This window comes from Sturnira hondurensis, unplaced genomic scaffold (genome assembly GCF_014824575.4).
Source record: "Sturnira hondurensis isolate 20B ecotype Veracruz unplaced genomic scaffold, ASM1482457v3 Scaffold0005563, whole genome shotgun sequence".
Lineage (NCBI taxonomy): Eukaryota > Metazoa > Chordata > Mammalia > Chiroptera > Phyllostomidae > Sturnira > Sturnira hondurensis.
The window spans coordinates 60,685-80,301 of NW_028078194.1; the positions used below are offsets into that span (position 1 = coordinate 60,685).

The 19,617-nt window shown below is 35.7% G+C and overlaps 1 protein-coding gene and 1 pseudogene across 3 annotated transcripts in view; one reads left to right on the forward strand and one right to left on the reverse strand.

Moving 5' to 3' along the window:
- MINPP1 (multiple inositol-polyphosphate phosphatase 1) overlaps nt 1-19,617 on the forward strand; it is a 36,161-nt gene that overhangs the window by 2,858 nt on the left and 13,686 nt on the right. For 2 of the 3 annotated variants that reach the window (XM_037047276.1, XM_037047277.1), the window contains exons 2-4: nt 812-1,009; nt 8,925-9,022; nt 15,084-15,217. In XM_037047276.1, the coding sequence (XP_036903171.1) occupies nt 812-1,009; nt 8,925-9,022; nt 15,084-15,217 (430 nt within the window). The remainder of the gene's footprint in view (nt 1-811; nt 1,010-8,924; nt 9,023-15,083; nt 15,218-19,617) is intronic. The other variant, XM_037047278.1, reaches the window with a different exon arrangement.
- On the reverse strand, nt 6,699-7,273 carry LOC118988006 (high mobility group protein HMG-I/HMG-Y-like; annotated as a pseudogene).

The following is a 19,617-nucleotide window of genomic DNA, read 5'->3' on the forward strand; positions in this document are numbered from 1 at the left end:
ACTAGATTAAATTTTCTCATTTATATACAGAAATAGTGTAGTTGGTGGTCTTTTCGTAGGTTATTGGAGAAATGATTGAAATCTATGTTTTTAATATGATTGTAAAAAAAAAAGTCACCTGAGTAGTTCAAGCTCGAATGTGAATGCTCTTTCAATAAATATTTATTGCCAGAGTGGGGAAAATAATATAACTTACTAAATTCTTTGTGAGCTTCAGTTAGAAAACAAAGCAAATCAGAAGCACATAGCACAATGAAAAACAAAAGCATTTTTGTATTTTGTGCTGTTGTCAGTAGATTTTGTACCAGGCAGGATGTTTTGTAAAGTAAACAGGGTTGAGAAAGTTAATTGAGGAAATAAAATACTCTATTTAGACTTTACCTTATAAGAGAAGGTTGAGTTATCTCTTGTCTTGTATTTGGAAATTTCCTAATTTTTAGTTTGGTTTTCAAGATTTCTGTGCCTAACAGAAACAGTACTTACATAACACAGTTTGTACTTTTTATAACTTTTATGTCTAATTATTTTTGCTTTCCTTAAGAAAACATTCATTTCAGTTACCTTTATTTTATTGCTTGGTATTGCTGTAACACATTTTTATCTTGGATACTTTGTTTCATTGGTTTTTTTCTAGTAAATACTCTCATGAATTACTATTACAGATGAGGAATAGTTTTGCCCTATGTCTTCCTTGAATAATATGTACTTGAATAATAGCTTTTTAGTGTTCCTTTTAATACTTGAAACAAAATTTTCAATAATTTGAAGTTGTTACTTATGTCATATATATGTATATTTTTTCCCTTATCAGACATGGAATGTGGACCTCCAAGAATTAATGATAAACTAATGAGATTCTTTGATCATTGTGAGAAGTTTTTAACTGAAGTAGAAAGGAATGACACAGCTCTTTATCATGTAGAAGCCTTCAAAACTGGACCAGAAATGCAGAACATTTTAAAAAAAGTTGCAGCTACTTTGCAAGTGCCAGTCAGCAATTTAAATGCAGGTAATGTGCCTGTTATCTTTCATTTGAATTCTGAAATAGCTTACATGATTTTTGAATTCTGAAAATGAAGACATATGAAAGCATAAAGTTATTCCTTTTAAAGGCCCACAGTTGATTTTACGCTAAGAAAATAATATGGTCTAGGTCAAGAAAATTGTACACCTCATGCTTACTGTTTTTTAGATTCAAATTCTTTGATTTTTATTTAAATTAATGTACAAGATTCTATGTTATGGAATTATTTTGAGGACAGAGGTATGTAAAACTTCAACTCTCAGCATTATTTATAAAACAAAAATTCTCTTTTCTGTGTTACCTCCTCAAAGTGACACACATGGAAAGTCAGATAAATTTAGCTTTTGAAGCAGTTCAGAAGTACATGTGAATGTTTTGAAACAGATAAGTTTTAGAATGTGAAAGGCAAAGTAGTGTGGGGTTTATTGTTTTCTTTTTTGAAGCTTTAAACCTAGAGATGCTAAGAAAATGAGCGGTTGTGTCTGTCATAAGGTATTGCAGTGGAGATGGACTGGTTCCAATTTATCATGCAACCTAGGATACTTTTGAGGGTGAAAAGGACATTATTAATAATTATGGTGAGAAAGCAGGACATATGGTCACCTAGAAATGGGAAGTTAAAAAATAATAAAATCATTTTCTAGAACTTTATAATGCATTCAGCAAGTATTGATGAATATGCATACAAAGATTATGGACTTCATTATATTGTGAATAAATTTCCAAAAGATTAGAAGTGGAAGATGATGTGGGGGAAGAGGTGGAAACGTAGAAGGAATCTGTCATTCATAGAGCCTGAATGCATTAAAGGATCAAAAAGGTGAATATACCTAGATTAGACCAGCATTTAAAATTGAATTTTTTCTTTCCCCAAACTGGTTGTAAACTGGGGTCACCTGGCAAGCTTTAAAAATTATTTATTTTATTAGGAAACAACTCAAGTCTATAAATAATAATAAAAGCTAATATAATGAACATTGGTATGTCCACAATTTAGTTGTATCAGATTTTAACATTATGCTTCAGTTAGTTGTTTTGAATATATGGAGGTCTTTTGGTCCCTTGGCAGGATCTCATTCATCTCCTTTTCTCCCCACAGGTAGCCATTGTCATGAATTGCGCATTTAAATCATTCTATGCCAATTTTTATATTTATGCTTTTGTTTCTGTACATAAATGGGATGTTGTTTTGCAGATTTTTAAATATTAAGAATGGTATCAGTGGTACCAGTCTAACATTTGGTTTGAATTCAACTTTGTGTTTTTGATATAATGTGTATAATTCTAGTACTATAGTATAAATTTATAGACAGAATTTGATAACTATACCAATATCTAGTCATTATTCTTTTAGTGGGCATTTAGACTGAAGTTTTTTTAAAAAAACTATTTTCAGTCTGTAAATGAATAAGGATTTTCAGTGTTTTAAGGATGAGGTAATTGAGAGCAACTTCTTTTTGGAGGTAATATAACTCTAGTGGTTAAAATGATGGGTTCTGAAATTGGACTGTTTGTATTTAATTTTTGACTGTGTAATACTATTGACTCTGTTATCTTTGGCTAGTTCCTTAGTATCTCTTTGCCAAAGTTTCTTTCTCTGTAAAATCGAGATAAGAATTATGAATGCCTGAAGCATTATTGCAAGGGTTATATAAGATTGATTTTTAAATATATTTTATTGATTATGCTATTATAGTTGTCCCGTTTTCCTCTTTCCCCCCGCCTCCACCCAACACCCCCTATTCCCTCCAGCAATACCACCCCTTTAGTTTATATCCATGGGTAATGCATATAAGTTCTTTGGCTACTCCATTTCCTAGACTGTTCTTAACTTCTCCCTGTCTATTTTGTACCTACCATTTATGCTTCTTATTCCCTGTACCCTTTTCTCCTTTCTCCCCCTTCCCTGTCCCTCTGATAATCCTCCAAGTGACCTCTGTGTCTATGATTCTCTGTCTGTTATGCTTGTTTGCTTAGTTTGTTTTTTAGATTCATTTGTTGTGATAGTTGTAAATTTATAGCCATTTTAATGTTCATAGTTTTGATCTCCTTTTTCTAAAGTGAGTTCCTTTAATATTGCATATAATAATGGCTTGGTGATGATGAACTCCATTAGCTTTACCTTGTCTGGGAAACACTTTATCTGCCCTTGAATTCTAAATGAGAGCTTTGCTGGATAGAGTAATCAAGATTGTTCTTGCTTTTCATCACTTTGGACACGTCTTGCCAGTATGTTCTTGCCTGCAAATTTTCTTTTAAGAATCAGCTGACAGTCTTATGGGAACTGCTTTGTAGGTAACTTTTCTCTTGCTACTTTTCAGATTCTCTCTTATCTTTAACCTTTGACATTTTAATTATGATGTGTCTTAGTATGGTCCATCTTTGTGTCCATCTTGTTTGGGACTCTGCTTTCTAGACTTGTACATCTATATGTTTCACCAAGTTAGGGAAGTTTTCTTTCATTATTTTTCAAAAAAGTCTTCAATTTCTTGCTCTTTCTCTTTTCTTTNGTAGGTAACTTTTCTCTTGCTACTTTTCAGATTCTCTCTTATCTTTAACCTTTGACATTTTAATTATGATGTGTCTTAGTATGGTCCATCTTTGTGTCCATCTTGTTTGGGACTCTGCTTTCTAGACTTGTACATCTATATGTTTCACCAAGTTAGGGAAGTTTTCTTTCATTATTTTTCAAATAAGTATTCAATTTCTTGCTCTTTCTCTTTTCTTTCTGGCATTCCTATGATTCAGATATTGATACAGTTAAAGATGTCTCAGAGTCTCCTTAGCCTAACCTCATTTTTTCAAAATTCCTTTTTCTTCTTGCTGTTCTGATTGAATGTTTTTTTTCTCCCTTATATACCAAATCATTGATTTGATTCTCGGCTTCATTCACCCTACTGTTGGTTCCCTGTAAATTTTTCTTTATTTCACTTAATGCAGCCTTCATTTCTGCGTGGGTTTTTTTATGCTGTTGAAGTACCCAATGAGTTCCTTGAGCATCCTAATAACCAGTGTTTTGAACTGTGCATCTGATAGGTTGCTTATCTCCATTTCCTTTAGTTCTGTTTCTGGAGTTTTGTTCTGTTCTTTCATTTGGGCCATGATTCTTTGTCTTCTAATTTTGGTAGGCTCCCTGTGTTTGTTTCTGTGTATTAGGTAGAGCTGCTTTGACTTTCTGTCTCAGTAGCATGGCCTATTGTAGAAAAGTATGCCTATAAGTTGGGTGGGGTGGAACTTTAGGTAATTGCCAGGGTAGGGCAACCTATGTCACTGCTCTGTGGCTCTGTGTGGCTCTTTGTGGCAGAGGCCTCAGAGAGGGGACAGTGATGCCTCTGGAGTTTTATCTGAGAGGAAGCTGTCTCCTGGCACTTGTCCTGATAACTTCAGTTTCTTCAATAACTTCAGTTTCTCCCTGAAACTGGTGCCACTGGTGCCCTTTCAGCTACTGCCCCAGTGCTGGAGCCCAGAGGGAATGAATCTGGGTAAGTCCCAAGTCTGTTGCAGGCCCTTTAAGAGATTACTGAAAATCCCATAGTTTCTTCCACCACCCCAGCCCTCAGTGGTTTTTATAGCCAGAAGTTATGGCGACTTATCATCCTGGGACTGGGACCCTGGGCTGGGTGGTCTGGCATGGGGCTGGGATCCCTCGCTCCCAAAGTATCCCTCTGATGTTCATCCACCACTGTTGGGTGTGGGACCGCTCATTCTATATCTCCACATCTCTACCCCTCCTACCCTAAATGTGGCTTCTTTAGTTCCTTGGTTGTCAGACTTTCATACAGCTCAATTTTCTGATAATTCTGGGTGCTACTTGTTTTGTAGCCTAGTTGTGATTTTTTCTGTGGTTGTACAAGGAAGTGAGCCATATCTACCTACCACGCCATCTTAACTGGAAGTTGAGATTAATTTTTGCAAGGCATTACCGTAGTACTTGGCACAGAATAACTGCTCAAACATATTTTAGCTATTTAAATACCTTTTTTTAACATAGAGAAGTAATGCTGTATTTTCTGTAAACTTATCAATGTATGTCTCATTCTTTTAAATTCTATGTTATTTCATAGGTATATGATTTAATTTCAAGGTGAATGCTAATTAAAAACTTAAATACATAACCCATTATAAATTTTAATGGTGGGAGGGACGAGTCCAGATTCCTTTTGTAGGAAGTCATTTCTCTACTGAGGTTTTTTTAGTTTCTGACTCTTTCAGATGATACTACAGTGAACATTCTTAATAGTCTGCTCTTTCCATCTAAGAGTTTATAAGTTAAATAACTGTAGGTGGAATTATTGGGTTAAGCAACGTAAATATTTTACATCTTGACATAAACTTCCAAGTTCCTTGAAAGTATAGAAAAATTTGTATCAGTAATAAATGAGAATGTTCGTTTTCCCTTATTTCATTCAATAGTAGATATTATTAGTCATTCTGACTTTTACTAATTTGATTAATAAAAAATGCTGTCCAGCTTTAATTTGCATTTCTTTGATTACTTGTGAAAATGAACATCTTTTCATGTTTATTAGCAATTTTCATTCCTTTTGAAAAATTTCTCTTTACACTTGTCCGTTTTCTATTGGGTTATTTTTATGGTTTTCTTATTGATCATAGGCATCCTTTATGAGTTATGGATATATTAATTACAGTGTATATCTTTTAATTTTGCTTGATGAAGGATAAATCCTTTGCCTATTGTATTTTGCTAACATTTTCTCCTAATTTGTTGCTTATCTTTTTTTTAAATTCATTACCACAGATGGGAAATGAGAAAGGGGCCCAAAGCTGTGACAAATTTGTTGCTTATCTTTATTTTTAAATTCAAGTCACCACAGATGGGAAATGAGAGGGGGGCCCAAAGTTGCGACAAGTAATGGCTACCTCCTCCCCTACAGAACAGGGGGGAAATGTGGTCCTATACTCTCAGTGGTCAACACAGCCCCCCTGATCATTTTGCTGCTGCATCGTAGGGGCAAGACCCCAATTTCCCTGCGGCTCGGGTCCTTGGCTCCCAGCCTTCTTTGCCCTAGCGCCTTCCCAAGAGCATCTTGGAGGGGAGTGTGGGTAGCCCAGGAGGCAGTTAGGATGAACATTTGGCCCTGGTAGCAGCATCAGGGACAGATGTCTAAGAATGAAATGTTGAACAAAAACAACACAACTGTCCAAAAGTAGTTTGTGAACATTGGAGAAATGGAACCAGAACCTTGTGGGGTAGAGAGTTGGAAGGTGGGGGGTGGGGGAAGCAAGGCTAGCTTTTTCTTAGTAGTACCTTGTGTGAGGGAAGGGGAATTTTGAGGCCTGGAACAGAAGCAGGCTCATATACCCCTCTGCTTTTCTTCCTCAGCCCCAAGGAGGGCTATCCAACCTAGTGCAGGAACTAGGCAAGGTGGGGAAGAAAGTAAAGTGGGTATGAGCGAGACACGGGTTGATCAGGGCATCTTGAGTCAGAGCTTGGATCCCTTAAAGTTCAGGAGAAGCCCTCTCAGCCCCACCCCCCAAAGGAAGCCAGAGGTAAAAGTGGGAAAGAAAGTTCCCACGAGCAAACCAGGAGCATAGTCAGCAATGTCCCCACCACCGAGAGAGGGAATGCAGCAGCAGGTACAGGGTACAGTTAAGTGGAAAGTAACCTTTGACCAAGAAGGGCAAGTGAATGCACATGGGTGGGTGAAATGGGTTACTGGGAACCCATACCAAAGGAAAATTGTTCCATGTTAGGGCCACTGGGGCCCTGCAATGGCTGGTGTGCTATGTAGTGTGGTGGTGCCAGCAGGTACGGGTCAGGGGGTTGGGTAGGGATGGTGATGGTGACTGTGGGCCTGGTGGGCAGGGGCAGTGGGAGCAAAAATGTCCTATCCGAAGAAGGAAACTGCTCCTCTGTATAGTCACTGCTGTTTTCTGAGGACTCCTGCAGGATGCCCTCTTATTCCTTCTCCAGTTTGGGGGGTCTGCCCTTTTATTTCCTCCCTGGAGTCTTGGTTTTCCAAGTCTTGGCAGTGCCCTTGTTTTTGCTCCCCTTTGGTCAGCCCCACAGTCTCTTAGGTTTTTACACTTTGCTAGGCTCCTTCAGAGGCTGCTTGGGAGGCCTGCTCTGGCATCTCTTCTCAGTGCCGTCCTTTTCCTGCTTGGAGGCCAAGGGTTGGCTTGACTTGTAGTTTGACTCACTCATCTTCTCTCTAGGCAGCAGATGGGGGAGTGATGGCTGGGGTGGGCAAGGTTGACTAGCCTGAGATGCGCACTCAGGCCGCTGGGAGCTGTAGTGTTGGGTGCTGAGCACCTGCCTGGCTCCACCACAGCTGGTAGCAGATGCAGCTCTAACCTTAGTAGAGCTGCACCAGTGCAAGGGATAGCCCAAGAGCCCAGAGTCCCAGTTGGAGAAGCACAAGCCCCGCTCAAGGGCGGTGTAAAAAAGCAGTGGCTTATCTTTTATGTCTGTTTGTGGTGCATTTGATTGTACGGAACTTTGTATCTTTTACATAGCCATGTTTGTCTTTTCATTATGGCTTCTAAGTGTTGTATTTTGCCTGGGAATTATCTCTTACCCCAAGATTATTGCGTTTTCCCTTGGCTCCCTGTACTTATTTTATGTTTTAATGTTTAAATCTCTAATTCATCTGAAATATTTTTGAGGTTTAAAAACTGACCAGGTATCACAATAGTCGTAATAGATGCATCAGACCCATAACCCGTCATAAGACATTATTTGTCTAAACTCCCTCTTTGCAGGTGGGAATATTGAGACCCAGAAAACCTAGAATGACTTGTCTGAGGTAATTAATGGCAGATTCAGGTCTCATAGCCTCAGTCGTCAAGAGTTTGGGGTGAATTTTTTTCTAGTCAGCTCCCCTCCAATTAAACAATATACCATGTGCACTAACTTTCATAGTTTCATAACTAGAATTTTGAGTGTGAGAAGCCATGACCTTCGATCATCAAATGTACATGGTACTTAAAAGCCCCTGCATTATATTGAATATTAGGGTTATAAACCCTTTCATTTCTATAAGCAACCTTTTAAATGGCTTTTATGTATATTCCCAATTAAATATTCTTTTTGTACTACATACTGCATCAGGGAATTTCTGTAAACTCAAAACTAGTGCAAAAAACATGCAAGATCAACTTTTTTGCCTCGTTTTTCTTAGAAAGGAAAGGTAGTGAAATTAAAGAAAAAGTAAAGCACTGGTGTCAAACCCTTGCTTCTTTCCGCTTCTGTGTAGCATTAAATATCACCCACTTGCCCTTGACTGAAGAGCAGTACGTGTATTTGGTGCTAACAGAGGTTATCTTTTGTAGCCTAAATATTCATTCTCTTACCACTTCTCTTCAAAACCCATGTATATCTATAAGTAATGTATTCAGCTGTTCATCAATGTAAAAGTCCCAGGTAACTTAGTCTGAAACCCACTGACTGATTGGGCAGCCAAGGTTGAAAAGCAGATGTTGTTATCCACCTCTCTCCTCCTTCAGTGTGCCATTGTTTGTTTGTTTCTCTCCCTGATCCTTTGTTTCACCTTCCTCTGACCCCTCACTTACTCTGACCCTTCTTTACTTTCTAACTTCTACACCCTTCTACACTTTTATAACCTCTGTATTTAAAAAATTGTTTCTGTGAAACAGAAGAAAAAAATTGCTGTTTCACAGAGAAAATTTTTTAGTATTGTTGAGCTGAAATTTATATCTCATCGAGGTTTCTCCAGAAGGTACTAGTTCCTCCCCTTTGGATTATACAGAGTAAGTCCTCATTCTTTGATAGCCAGGAAGAAACTGAATAATAGTCTCCTTTCCAGACTAATTTATCCACTTTCTTCAGCTGTACTGTACATGGCATTTTACAGCTATTTAGCCTTCGGAAAAATGCAGAAATAATAATGCACAAATTTTCTCTTTCCCCCCCTCCCAGATTTAATTCAGGTAGCTTTTTTCACTTGTTCATTTGACCTGGCAATTAAAGGTGTTAAATCTCCTTGGTGTGATGTTTTTGACACAGATGATGCAAGGGTAAGTATTAATTTTTCAGTTTCTTTGCCTATTTTGCATGATTTTTTAATGCTGTTGCTTGAACTAGCTTCTCAAAAAATAAGCAGAACAAGGAACATTAATTGTCTTTGACTAACTCATATTTTTTTTCACCTAAAGAGAGACTGCTTTTTCATGTAGGGCTCACCCAAATTAGTTTGGGTTCGTAAAATTTTGGAAAAATTTCTTTCATTGTGATTTGCTTTCTAGGTCTACCCAGTTAAAAAGCTATTAAATCCAACATCAGACTTTACTACTGGAAAGTATTATACAGCTAATACAATTTAAATTTTCCTTTTTATAGGACGTGAAGGCTCAGAGAGTATGAATGTTTTTTCAAATACCTATTTCTTTCATAACAGTTTTCATGATAAAATTGAGTTCCACCCTGATGGTGCCGGTGATTCATCTACACTTTGCGTATTTCATATTTTTTCCTTCATTCATATGCCTTCTTTGTAGACTTTTAGACTCTAGAGAAGGGCAGACAGGCCTCTGGTAACTGAGAGAGGCAAATTCTGGTGAGTTCTGGGATGTTCAAAGCTAGAAAGGTAAGCTAGGAGAGGGCTAATTTTTAAGTATTGAGGATTGCAGCATTGGGTAGAATTCTGGTGGATGAAAGTAGCACATGTTTTGTATGGATGGATCATTCAGGAGTATGGACTTTTGAAACCTTAGTCATACCTTCCATATGTATATGAAACCTTCAGTATGCCATAATAAATAAATAAACTTCAAAATTTAACTTTGAAAGTTAAGTGGCTCTATCCATGTGGTACCTTACTTCTGAAGACTTGACAAATTCTGTGTCTGATTTTTTAATCACAATTAGATTGGGGTTTAAATTTTTTAAAATATTTTTGTAATTTTTCAATTACAGTTGACATACAATATTACATTAGTTTCAGTTGTACAAACCTAGTGATTAGATACTTCTATAATTTACAAAGTGATCACCTTGATGAGTCCCCACCTGGAACCATACATAGTTACTACAATATTATTGACTATATTCTGTATGCTATACTTTACATCCTCATGACTGCTTTGTAGCTGCACATTTGTGCTTCTTAATCCCTTTTATCAGCTAGCCCAGCAGGGGGAGGTCTCAGCAAAGAAATATGGCTTCTGCCAGTACTTCTATCTGGGAGAGAGTAGTCCCTCCAGCCCTCACCCTGAAGCCAGACAATTCATGTCCTCCTGTATGTCCCTGTACCTTTGTACCTGCTGTTTTATTGCTGGAACTTAGAATTAGTCTGAGTAAGTCTGTGGGCCAGTCTTTAAGAGGAACACGTGGAATTTGAGTACCCTCTGTCTCTCTCAGGCACAATCCCTGCTGGTTTTCGTAGCCAGGGCTTATGGTGACCTCTCTTCCTGGCACTGGAACACTAGACTGGGGAGCCTGATGTGGGCCTGGGACTCCTTGTTCCTCAGGGGAACCTCCATAGCCAGAATACCTTTATGATTTTCAGCTGTAACATGTGGGTACAGTGTGTGTATGGGCAACAGGCTGGTTCCAAGTCTCCACCCCTCTTACCAGTCTCATTTGGGGCTTCTGCGTATCTTTAGTTGTAGGACTTCTGTTCGTCTACACTTCAGGCCGTTATTCTCAGTGAGAGTTGTTCTGCAGCTTCATTGTCATTTTGATGGGGTCATGGAAAGATACAAGTACCCCATTTACTTACTTCTCCATCTTGACCAGAAACTGGGGTTTAAACATTTTTGACAAGATTACTATAGCCCTGGCCAGGTAGCTCAGTTAGTTAGAGCATTGTCTCACTATACCAGGGTTGAGGGTTCAATTCTCAGGGAACATACGAATATCAACCGATGAATGCATACATAAGTGGAACAACAAATCAATGCTTCTCTCTCCCTGTCTCTCTCTGTCTCTCTCCCCCCTTCCTTTCTCCCTCTCTTCCTCTCCCCCTTCCTCTATCTCAAATCAGGAAATTAAAAAGAAATAAAGAATACTGTATAAGTGATGTATCTTCCTCAGTGCATCGCACTTCAGTGCATCACATCAAAAGGAATGATGTCAGTTTGTCACTTCATTCGTGATAATGTTTGGTTATTTGATTAAAGTGATGACTGCTAAATTTCCTCATTGTGGAGGTACCTTTTTTCCTCTGTAAATAAGGAACTCATTTAATTGATCATGACTTGAAATTTTGAAATGCACGTGTATTAAATTAATTGAATATGAGTTTCTTTTTTCTTCTATATAAACAGCAAATAAGTTAGATTCTTCATTCAAAAATATAAGGTTCTCTTTGATTTATATATTTCTGAAGTATTTACAGATGAAATAAAATGATATCTGGGATTTGCTTTCAGAATAATCCAGTGATGGTGGTAGTTGTATAACTGAAACAGGATTGGCCAAATGACAATTATTGTTGAAATTGGATGGTGAGCACACCAGGGGTTCATTATACTACCCTCTAATTTTTATATGTTTGAAATTCTTTATCAAAAATTTTTAAAGTAAAAGTGAATAGACATGAAATTCTGAGAATTATGGAGATTATTAGCTATCCAAGACCTTATGAAATGCTGGATTGTGTGTGTCTTCATTCAGCAAATACTGCTTTAGTGCTTGCTCTGTGCTGGGTACTTGGTTTAACTGAAGATACTACCATAAGCTAGGCATTATCCTCAAAGAATGCCACAAGGAATGAAAGACTCAAATGAACCATTGCAAGACAATGGGATGGCTATAACAGAAATGTATGTGGAATAGTAATATACAAAGGAGGCAGTTGATTTAATGATAGGTAAATACAAAAGAAATGATTCATGAACTAGTTATTTTTCTATAAGATAGGTTTTTTGCAACTTTGTATATATCTTTTACTGTAATGAGTATACCTAGATTTCATATCTTTCTGGGGTCAGTTTTAGTATTTAATATTCTCTAATAAAAGTCATTCATGTCATGTAGGTTTTCAGAAGTATTATAGAGTTTGGTAAATTTATCTCATGTTTAAAAAAGTCTTTTTCCTGTTTCTGAGATTATTTCTCCATTATTACTTACTTGTGTATTTATGCTTTCACAGTTTCTTCATTAGTTTAGTTTATTACATTACTCTACTAATTAGTTTTTTGAAAAAACTTAATTTAATTTTAAAGTTTATGTAATATATAATTTATATTTACAAAATACCCAATATGTATTTTTCTGTATCTAGTTTTTGTTCAGCATATGTTTTTGAGATTTATCTAGGATGCTGCTGCGTGTAAATTCACAGTCATCTGCTTAGTAATGGGAATGTATTTCTGAGAAATGTGTCATTAGGTGATTATGGTGTTGTGTAAACATCATCGAGTGCACTTACACAAACCTAGGTGCTATAACCAACGACACCCCTAGGCTGTTTGGTGTAAACTGCTGCTTGTAGGCTGTAAGTCTATATAGCCTATTCTTGCACTTTCAAACAACACCAGATTAAATCAAACACAAGAGAAAATGATGCAAAGACCTTTAAACACGAGATGTATGAGGTTACTGCCAGCATGACACAGCATACTGTTTTATGGCAAACTTTTTTATAAGTACACTTTAAAATAATAAAACATATAATAGATATACAGACCAGTAGAATAGTCATTTATTATTATTGTCAGGTATTATGTGCTATACATAATTGAATGCACTATACATTATGTAACTAGCAGCACAGTAAGTTTGTTTACACTAGCATCACCTTGAACACATGAGTAATGCATTGCACTGTGATGTTACAATGAGTGCGATGTCACTAGGTAATAGAAATTTTTCATTATAACCTTAGAGGGTCGCTGATGCATACGTAGTCTGTCGTTAAATGTTACGCAGTGCAGAACTATAATTCACTTTCACTACTGTGTAGTATTCTGTTGTTTGAATTACCTGTTTTTAAACCCATTATCTTGTTTGTAGACATGTAGGTTTTCGGTTTAGGGCTATTTTGTTCCATTTTCTGGTTATTTATGTGAGGAGGGCATGACTAGTATCAATTACTTCATTATGGCAGGTGATAATACATCCTTTTAATATACTGCTAAATTTTATTTGGTTATGCTTGATTTCAAATTCATTAAATCATATTTATAATGTGGTGGTTGGTTTATGGCAGTGGCTATCATTTGTGACTGATACTACTGACCTGGATCTATTTTTCTCTCTCTGTGGGGGTTAGAAATGTAAGGGGGAGTTTTTGTTTGTAACAATGACTAGGAATCACTGTTGGCATTTTGTGGTTGAGAGTATGGGATGCCAGCTGTCTTGCAATGCAGTGATCTGAATTTTCTCTTCTCATCCCTTTTTCGTTGTGCTTTCTTTTTCCAGTTTTGGTAATGGGCTTCTATTAGCCTCCTAAAATGAATTAAGTTCTCCATCTTTTTCTGTGTTCTGGAATAATTTAGTCTTAGGAACTAACTTCTTTGAAGGTTTGGTAGAACTCATGGTTAAAACCAACTATGCTTAGTATCTTTCAGGTAGACCTTTGACTCTATTTTGTATAGTCAGTTTGGATAACTTGCATTTTTCTAGAAAACCACCCATTTCACTTATATACATTTTCAAGTCTTTTTGATACGTAAAGTTTTAACAGTGTGCAGATGTGTTTTTTTTTAAATCTCCAGTTATAGTTACTTTTTCATTTCTGATACCATTTTTATTTCTTAAATAGATTTGATAGAACTTTAATTGTTTTTATTTTAATTTCTTTTTTTAAAAGAAGTCTTTTTAAAGACTTTGGTCTGCAGGCCCATGCTCAATCCACTGAGTTATACCAGCCAGGGCTAATTTCTTTTTTTTTTTTAACTTTTAAAAAATGTTTACTTTGGACTTTGTGCCAACTTCTTGATTTAGTTGCCTCTCTAAGTGTTCTTAAACTTTGGCTTACATTTAGTATTTCTAGGGGCTCTTTTGGGAAGAATGGCTCATAACTACTGCATAGGCTTCTCATTACCTCTATTGGGTTGTAGGTTTTAGTTATCTAGTTTTGGTGTTTATCTGATCAAGTGATACTTGGGTAAAAAGTTTAACATTTAGGTAAAGGCTGCCATAATCACCAACTCCATTTCAAGACCACTCTACAGAGATTCATCACTGCTTTCAGTCTATGTGTGAATACTTATAGATCTACAATATAATTTTTAATAACTGAATGGTATTCCATAGTATGTATATACTGTAGTTTATTTAACCACATACCTATTAATGATATTTAGGTATTTTCAGTAATATTTTTCTTTTACTCCTGTAAGCAGTGCTGCTATAAGACATTCTTGTACATTCTCTTGTGTTCCTCTGTGAAAATTTTACTTTATTAGAAATGGAATTAAATGGGCCTTAGAGGTATGTGTTTTTATGGGTTTTGCCAATTTGCCCTTTAGAATATCTACACCAATATACATTTTTTTCAGCAGCATCAATTTTCCATGTCTTTGGTGTACTTTTATTTTTTATATTTTTGCCGAACTGATATATAAGTCAAAGCAACTCATTTTCTATCTGATCTCTACCTTCCTAATACAATTTTAGAAGAAAGGGGAGGTGAGCTCATGTCTTTAATAACCCATTGTTCTGAACTGTCATGGATGCTGGGTTTTTGGTGTGTGTTTGTTTAATTTTTAATCCTTACTCAAGGGCATGCTTATTAATTTTAGAGAGAGGGGAGGGGAGGGAGAGAGAGAAGGAGAGAAACATTCATCAATCAGTTGGTTGCCTCTTGTATGCCCCCCACATGGGGACTGAACCTACAACCTAGGTATGTGCTTTGACTGGGAATTGAAGTCTTTGGGTTTACGGGAAAACACTCCAGCCGAGCCACACCAGCCAGGGTGGATGCTGGATTTTTGGCTGAGAGTACTAACATGCTTTTTGCATGCCATCCTCTACATTCCCACAATTGAAATTTGTGTATCAACATATATGTCTATGTGTCATGGATCTTGGGTCCAATTAGTAAATACTTTAAATGGCAAATGTAAATTAGGAAATGTGTAATATGAATAAAGGTGTAATAGTAATGATTTTTGAAATTTTTAATTTTAGGTATTAGAATATTTGAATGATCTGAAACAATATTGGAAAAGAGGATATGGATATACTATTAATAGTCGATCCAGCTGTACCCTGTTTCAGGATATTTTTCAGCATTTGGACAAAGCAGTTGAACAGAAAAAAAGGTAAAAACTTAAAGAAAAAATTTTTGAATGTATATTCTGTCTAGTTGAGCTCCTGGAAAATGTTTTATAATAGGTGATTTTTAAAAATAGATTTTGCTTGTATATTTAAAAATATTTTGATAATATAACTGTACTTAGAAAAATTTAGATGACATATAAGTAATAAAGCATATAAACCTTCCATTTAACCCAAGAACTAGAACAATATTCATAATTTGCATTTTTATTTATTACTATCCCCTGTAACTATTTTTCTGATTTAGTGTGTTTATCATCTCTTTGCCTCTTTAAAAAGTAGTTTTTCATATGAATGTATGTGTGCCCAAACGATAAGTCCTCTGGGACTCATTTCCCCCCCCCCTCAATATTACATTTATAATATTCATCATGTTTCTGCATATACTATAGTTTATTCATTTTTTTCTGTAGTATAGTATTCAATAATGTGCAATATTCAGTAAATAAATACCACAGTTTATAACATCTTCTTTTGTCAGTGTGGATTTGGGTAGTTTCTGCCTTTGCTGTTATAAATTATGTTATCGTACATGGCTCCTAGTATGAATTGCAAAATATTTTTATTTTAAAAAAGAGTTTCTCACTGAAAAGCTTTTTTTAACATTTATACCTTTCAAGATTTTTTAAAACTTTCAATAAATTGAATCTTTGATAGAATCTAAATCCCATTTGACAAATATGCTTCCATGAAAGCTTATACATTTACAGTTGGAGACAAAAGTCATGCTATATTGAATCAGAAAGACTGAAGATGGTATATTTGTTGTGTTTGCAGTATTAATTTCCTATACATATATGTATATACATGTGTGTATGTATATAGAAAGAGGAGATTTTCTTGTGTCATTATGACTAGTTTATAGAATTTTCTTAGGTTCAATGGGAGGTTGGAAAGAAAACTCAATTACTTAGTTTTCTGTTATGACCTTTGTGGGAGAAAATAGTCAAGGTAACTTTTGTTTCTGAGGTAGGCATTGACTTCTTTGCTTCTTAGTTTATGAATGGTTTTAAACTCTTAGGCTTTATGAGATAACAGATCTTTACTATCTGTTCTGTTCATCCCATTTTTTGAATGAGATGTGGCAAACTTAGAATTGTGCCAGAAAGGCTCTCAATTAACTTTTGCAAGGTCTGCCATTACAATTTGATACCAGACTTAAAGCTTAAGTAAGAGGTTTGTTACTGGTGTTTTGAAATAAGTATATTTCTCTACACTGAAAACTAGAAGACATCACAGAGAGAAATTAAAGATGATCCAAATAAATGCAGAAATATACAGTCATTATGGATTGGACAACTCAGATTGATTATATATTGACTGAGTGCAATCTCTATCACCGTCCAGTAGGTCTCTATAGAAATTAGAAGCTTATTCTAAAATTGATACAGAAATGCAAAGGACCTAGAAGAGCTAAAGCAATTTTGAAAAAAAACTTACAAATACCTGACTTCAAAACATACTATAAAGCTGTAGCTAGAGACAAATTGATTAGTGGACTAGGATGAAGTCAAGAAATAAACTCTTAAGTCAATTGTTGACAAAGATATCAAGGTAAATGCATTGGAGAAAAGGATAGTCTTTTCAACAAAGGGTGCTGAAACAATTGGATATTCATATGTTAGAAAATGACCTATAGGTCCTTACTTCATACAATACACAAAAATGAATCATAGATTTAAATGTAAAGTGTAAAATTGGAGAACTTCTAGAAGAAAATGTAGGACCAATGACCTAAATATGAGCTAAAATTATGAAGCTCTTAAAAGAAAATATAAGTAAATCTTTTTGATCTTGGATTAGGCCAAGATTTCTTAGGTACAACACCAAAAGCATTGTCTATGAAAAAAATTGATAAAGTAGACTTCATCAAAATGTAAAATCTTTGTGCTTCAAAAGGTACTGTCTGAAAAGTGAGAAGACAAGCAATAGACTTGGAGAAAATACTTGTAAGGCATACATATATATGATTAAGGATTTTAATCTAGAGCGTACAGACAAGTTACTTCTCACTAATAGACATTGCATTTGAAAAAAAGGGCAAAACATTTGAACAGATAGTTCACTTAAGATATATGGATGTGAAATGAGCATGTGAAAAGATATGCTCAGCACCATTAGCTATTAAAACCACAGTGAAATACCTCTAATATATCTTCTGAGCTGGCTGTAAAATAATAGAAAAGATATATATTGCTCTCTGCCCCAGATTCCTGACATAGGCCTCCAGAAGCCTTTGTTTCCTGGGTGATAAAAGTGTTTTTCATTCTAATAACTCAACTATCGGTTAATAATTCATGGATGGCCCCAGGTTGAGTGAGGGCTGGTTGCAGGAAGGAATAAGTCATGATTAGAAATTTGGAATTTTTAGCCTCACCCTCACCCTCATTCTCTTGAGAAGGGAGAAGAGCTGAAAATGGAGTTTATGAGCAATCATGACTCGATAATGAAGCCACGATAAAAATTCAAAAAGTATCCGGTGCTGAATTGTTGGGAGAGTGGTATGCCTGGAGAGGGCTGGAAGTTCTGTGCCCCTTCCCACATACCTTACCCTATGTATATCTCACATCTGGATGTCCATCTGTACCCTTTATCATATTTCATAATAAATTGCAAAATGTAAATAAGTATTTTCTTGATTTCTGTGAGCTGCTTTAGCAAATTAATTGATCCCGAGAATGGGGCTGTGGAACTTCAGTTGGTAGCCAAATTGGACAGAAGTTGTGGGCAGCTTAGGGACCTACTTCTTGCAGTTGGCACTTGATGTAGGGGGAGACTCATGGGACTGAGCCCTTTAACCCGTGGAATTTGACTCTATCTCCAGTATCAGAACTGAGTTAAGTTGTAGGTGGCATCATAGAGAATTGCTTGGTGTGGGGAAAAAATTCAGAAATGTTGTATGGTAATGTGAAAGGAGAAGCAAGAGGAAAAGACTAGGTGTTTTTATGTAGACTAGCTAAAATTTTTAAAAAGGATTGCCCTAAGTGTTGATGAGATTTGGGGAAACTGGAAGTCTTATATATCTATACAGACTTCTCTGGGAATGTTTACAGCAGTATTAATCATGATAGCTAAAAACTGTAAACAGTTCAAATATCCATCAACTGGTAAATGTGTATACACATTATGATAGTGTGTGTAATGGAATACTACCCAGCAATAAAAAAGAATTAACTACTGTTAGGTGCAACGAAATGAATGACTTCAAAAACATTCTTCTAACTGACTGACATAAGATTATGTATTGGATGATTCTGTTTATTTGAAATATCTAGAAAAGGCAGGACTTTACATATGAAAGTGGAGCCTGAATCTGGACATAGGAGTAGAAATTGACTGAAAAGGGTCCAAGGACATTTTTTAGGGTGGTAAGAGCAGAATCCCAAACTGGATTGTAAAGATTCCATGCACAGCTGTTAGATTTTCTAAATAATATTAACCTAACAACAATTAAAACAGATGAATTTTATGGTCATTAAAAACTTTGAAAACAGTATGAGTATTTAATAAAAGGAAAAGGGGGGAAGAAAAGAATGAAATAGTGGTATGATAAAAGTAGAGATAATTTTTAAGAAATTTACTAATTCAAAAAAATAGAATTTTAGAGTTTTGTACAAGATGACCCCAAAATGCTTATGACATGTAATTGTTAAAAATGTTTTCTTTAAAAAATAGGGCTCTTGTAGTCCCATAGAGCCATTACTTAAAAAAAAAAATAGAGCACTTTTTTAGAGCACTTTTGGGTTCACAGCAAAATTGAGTGGAAGGTAAAGAGATATCAGTATACTCCCTTACCCCACATCCCTCCACACTATCAAAATCCCATACCAGAATTAATTTTTAAAAGCAGTTTTATTAAGAAATAGTTCACCCATTTAAAGTGTATAATTCAATGGTTTTTAGTATATTCACAAGTGAATATACTAAATATGCAGAGTGTGTAAACATCATCACTATTTAATTTTAGAACATTTTCATTACTTTAAAAAGAAACCCCCTGCCCATTAGTCCCTTTCCATTTATCCTAAGCTCTCTCAGCACTAGGCAGTGACTAGTCTGTGTTGTTTCTCTACGGATTTGCCTTTTGTGGATATTTCATATAAATGCGTTCATATAATGCATGGTTCTTTGTGACTGTCTTCTTTGCCTTAGCATAAGGTTTTCGAGGTTCCTCCATCTTGTAGCATATATCAGTATTTCATTTTTTATGGCTGAATAATGATCCATTATATAAATATTCCATATTTTGTTTATCCATTCATTATTTGATGGACATTAGGATTATATCCACTTCTTGTCTGTTGTGAGTAATGCTACTGCGAATCTCTGTTTATAGATTTTTGTGTGGACATGTTTTCAGTTTGCTTAGGTATATGCTTAAGAA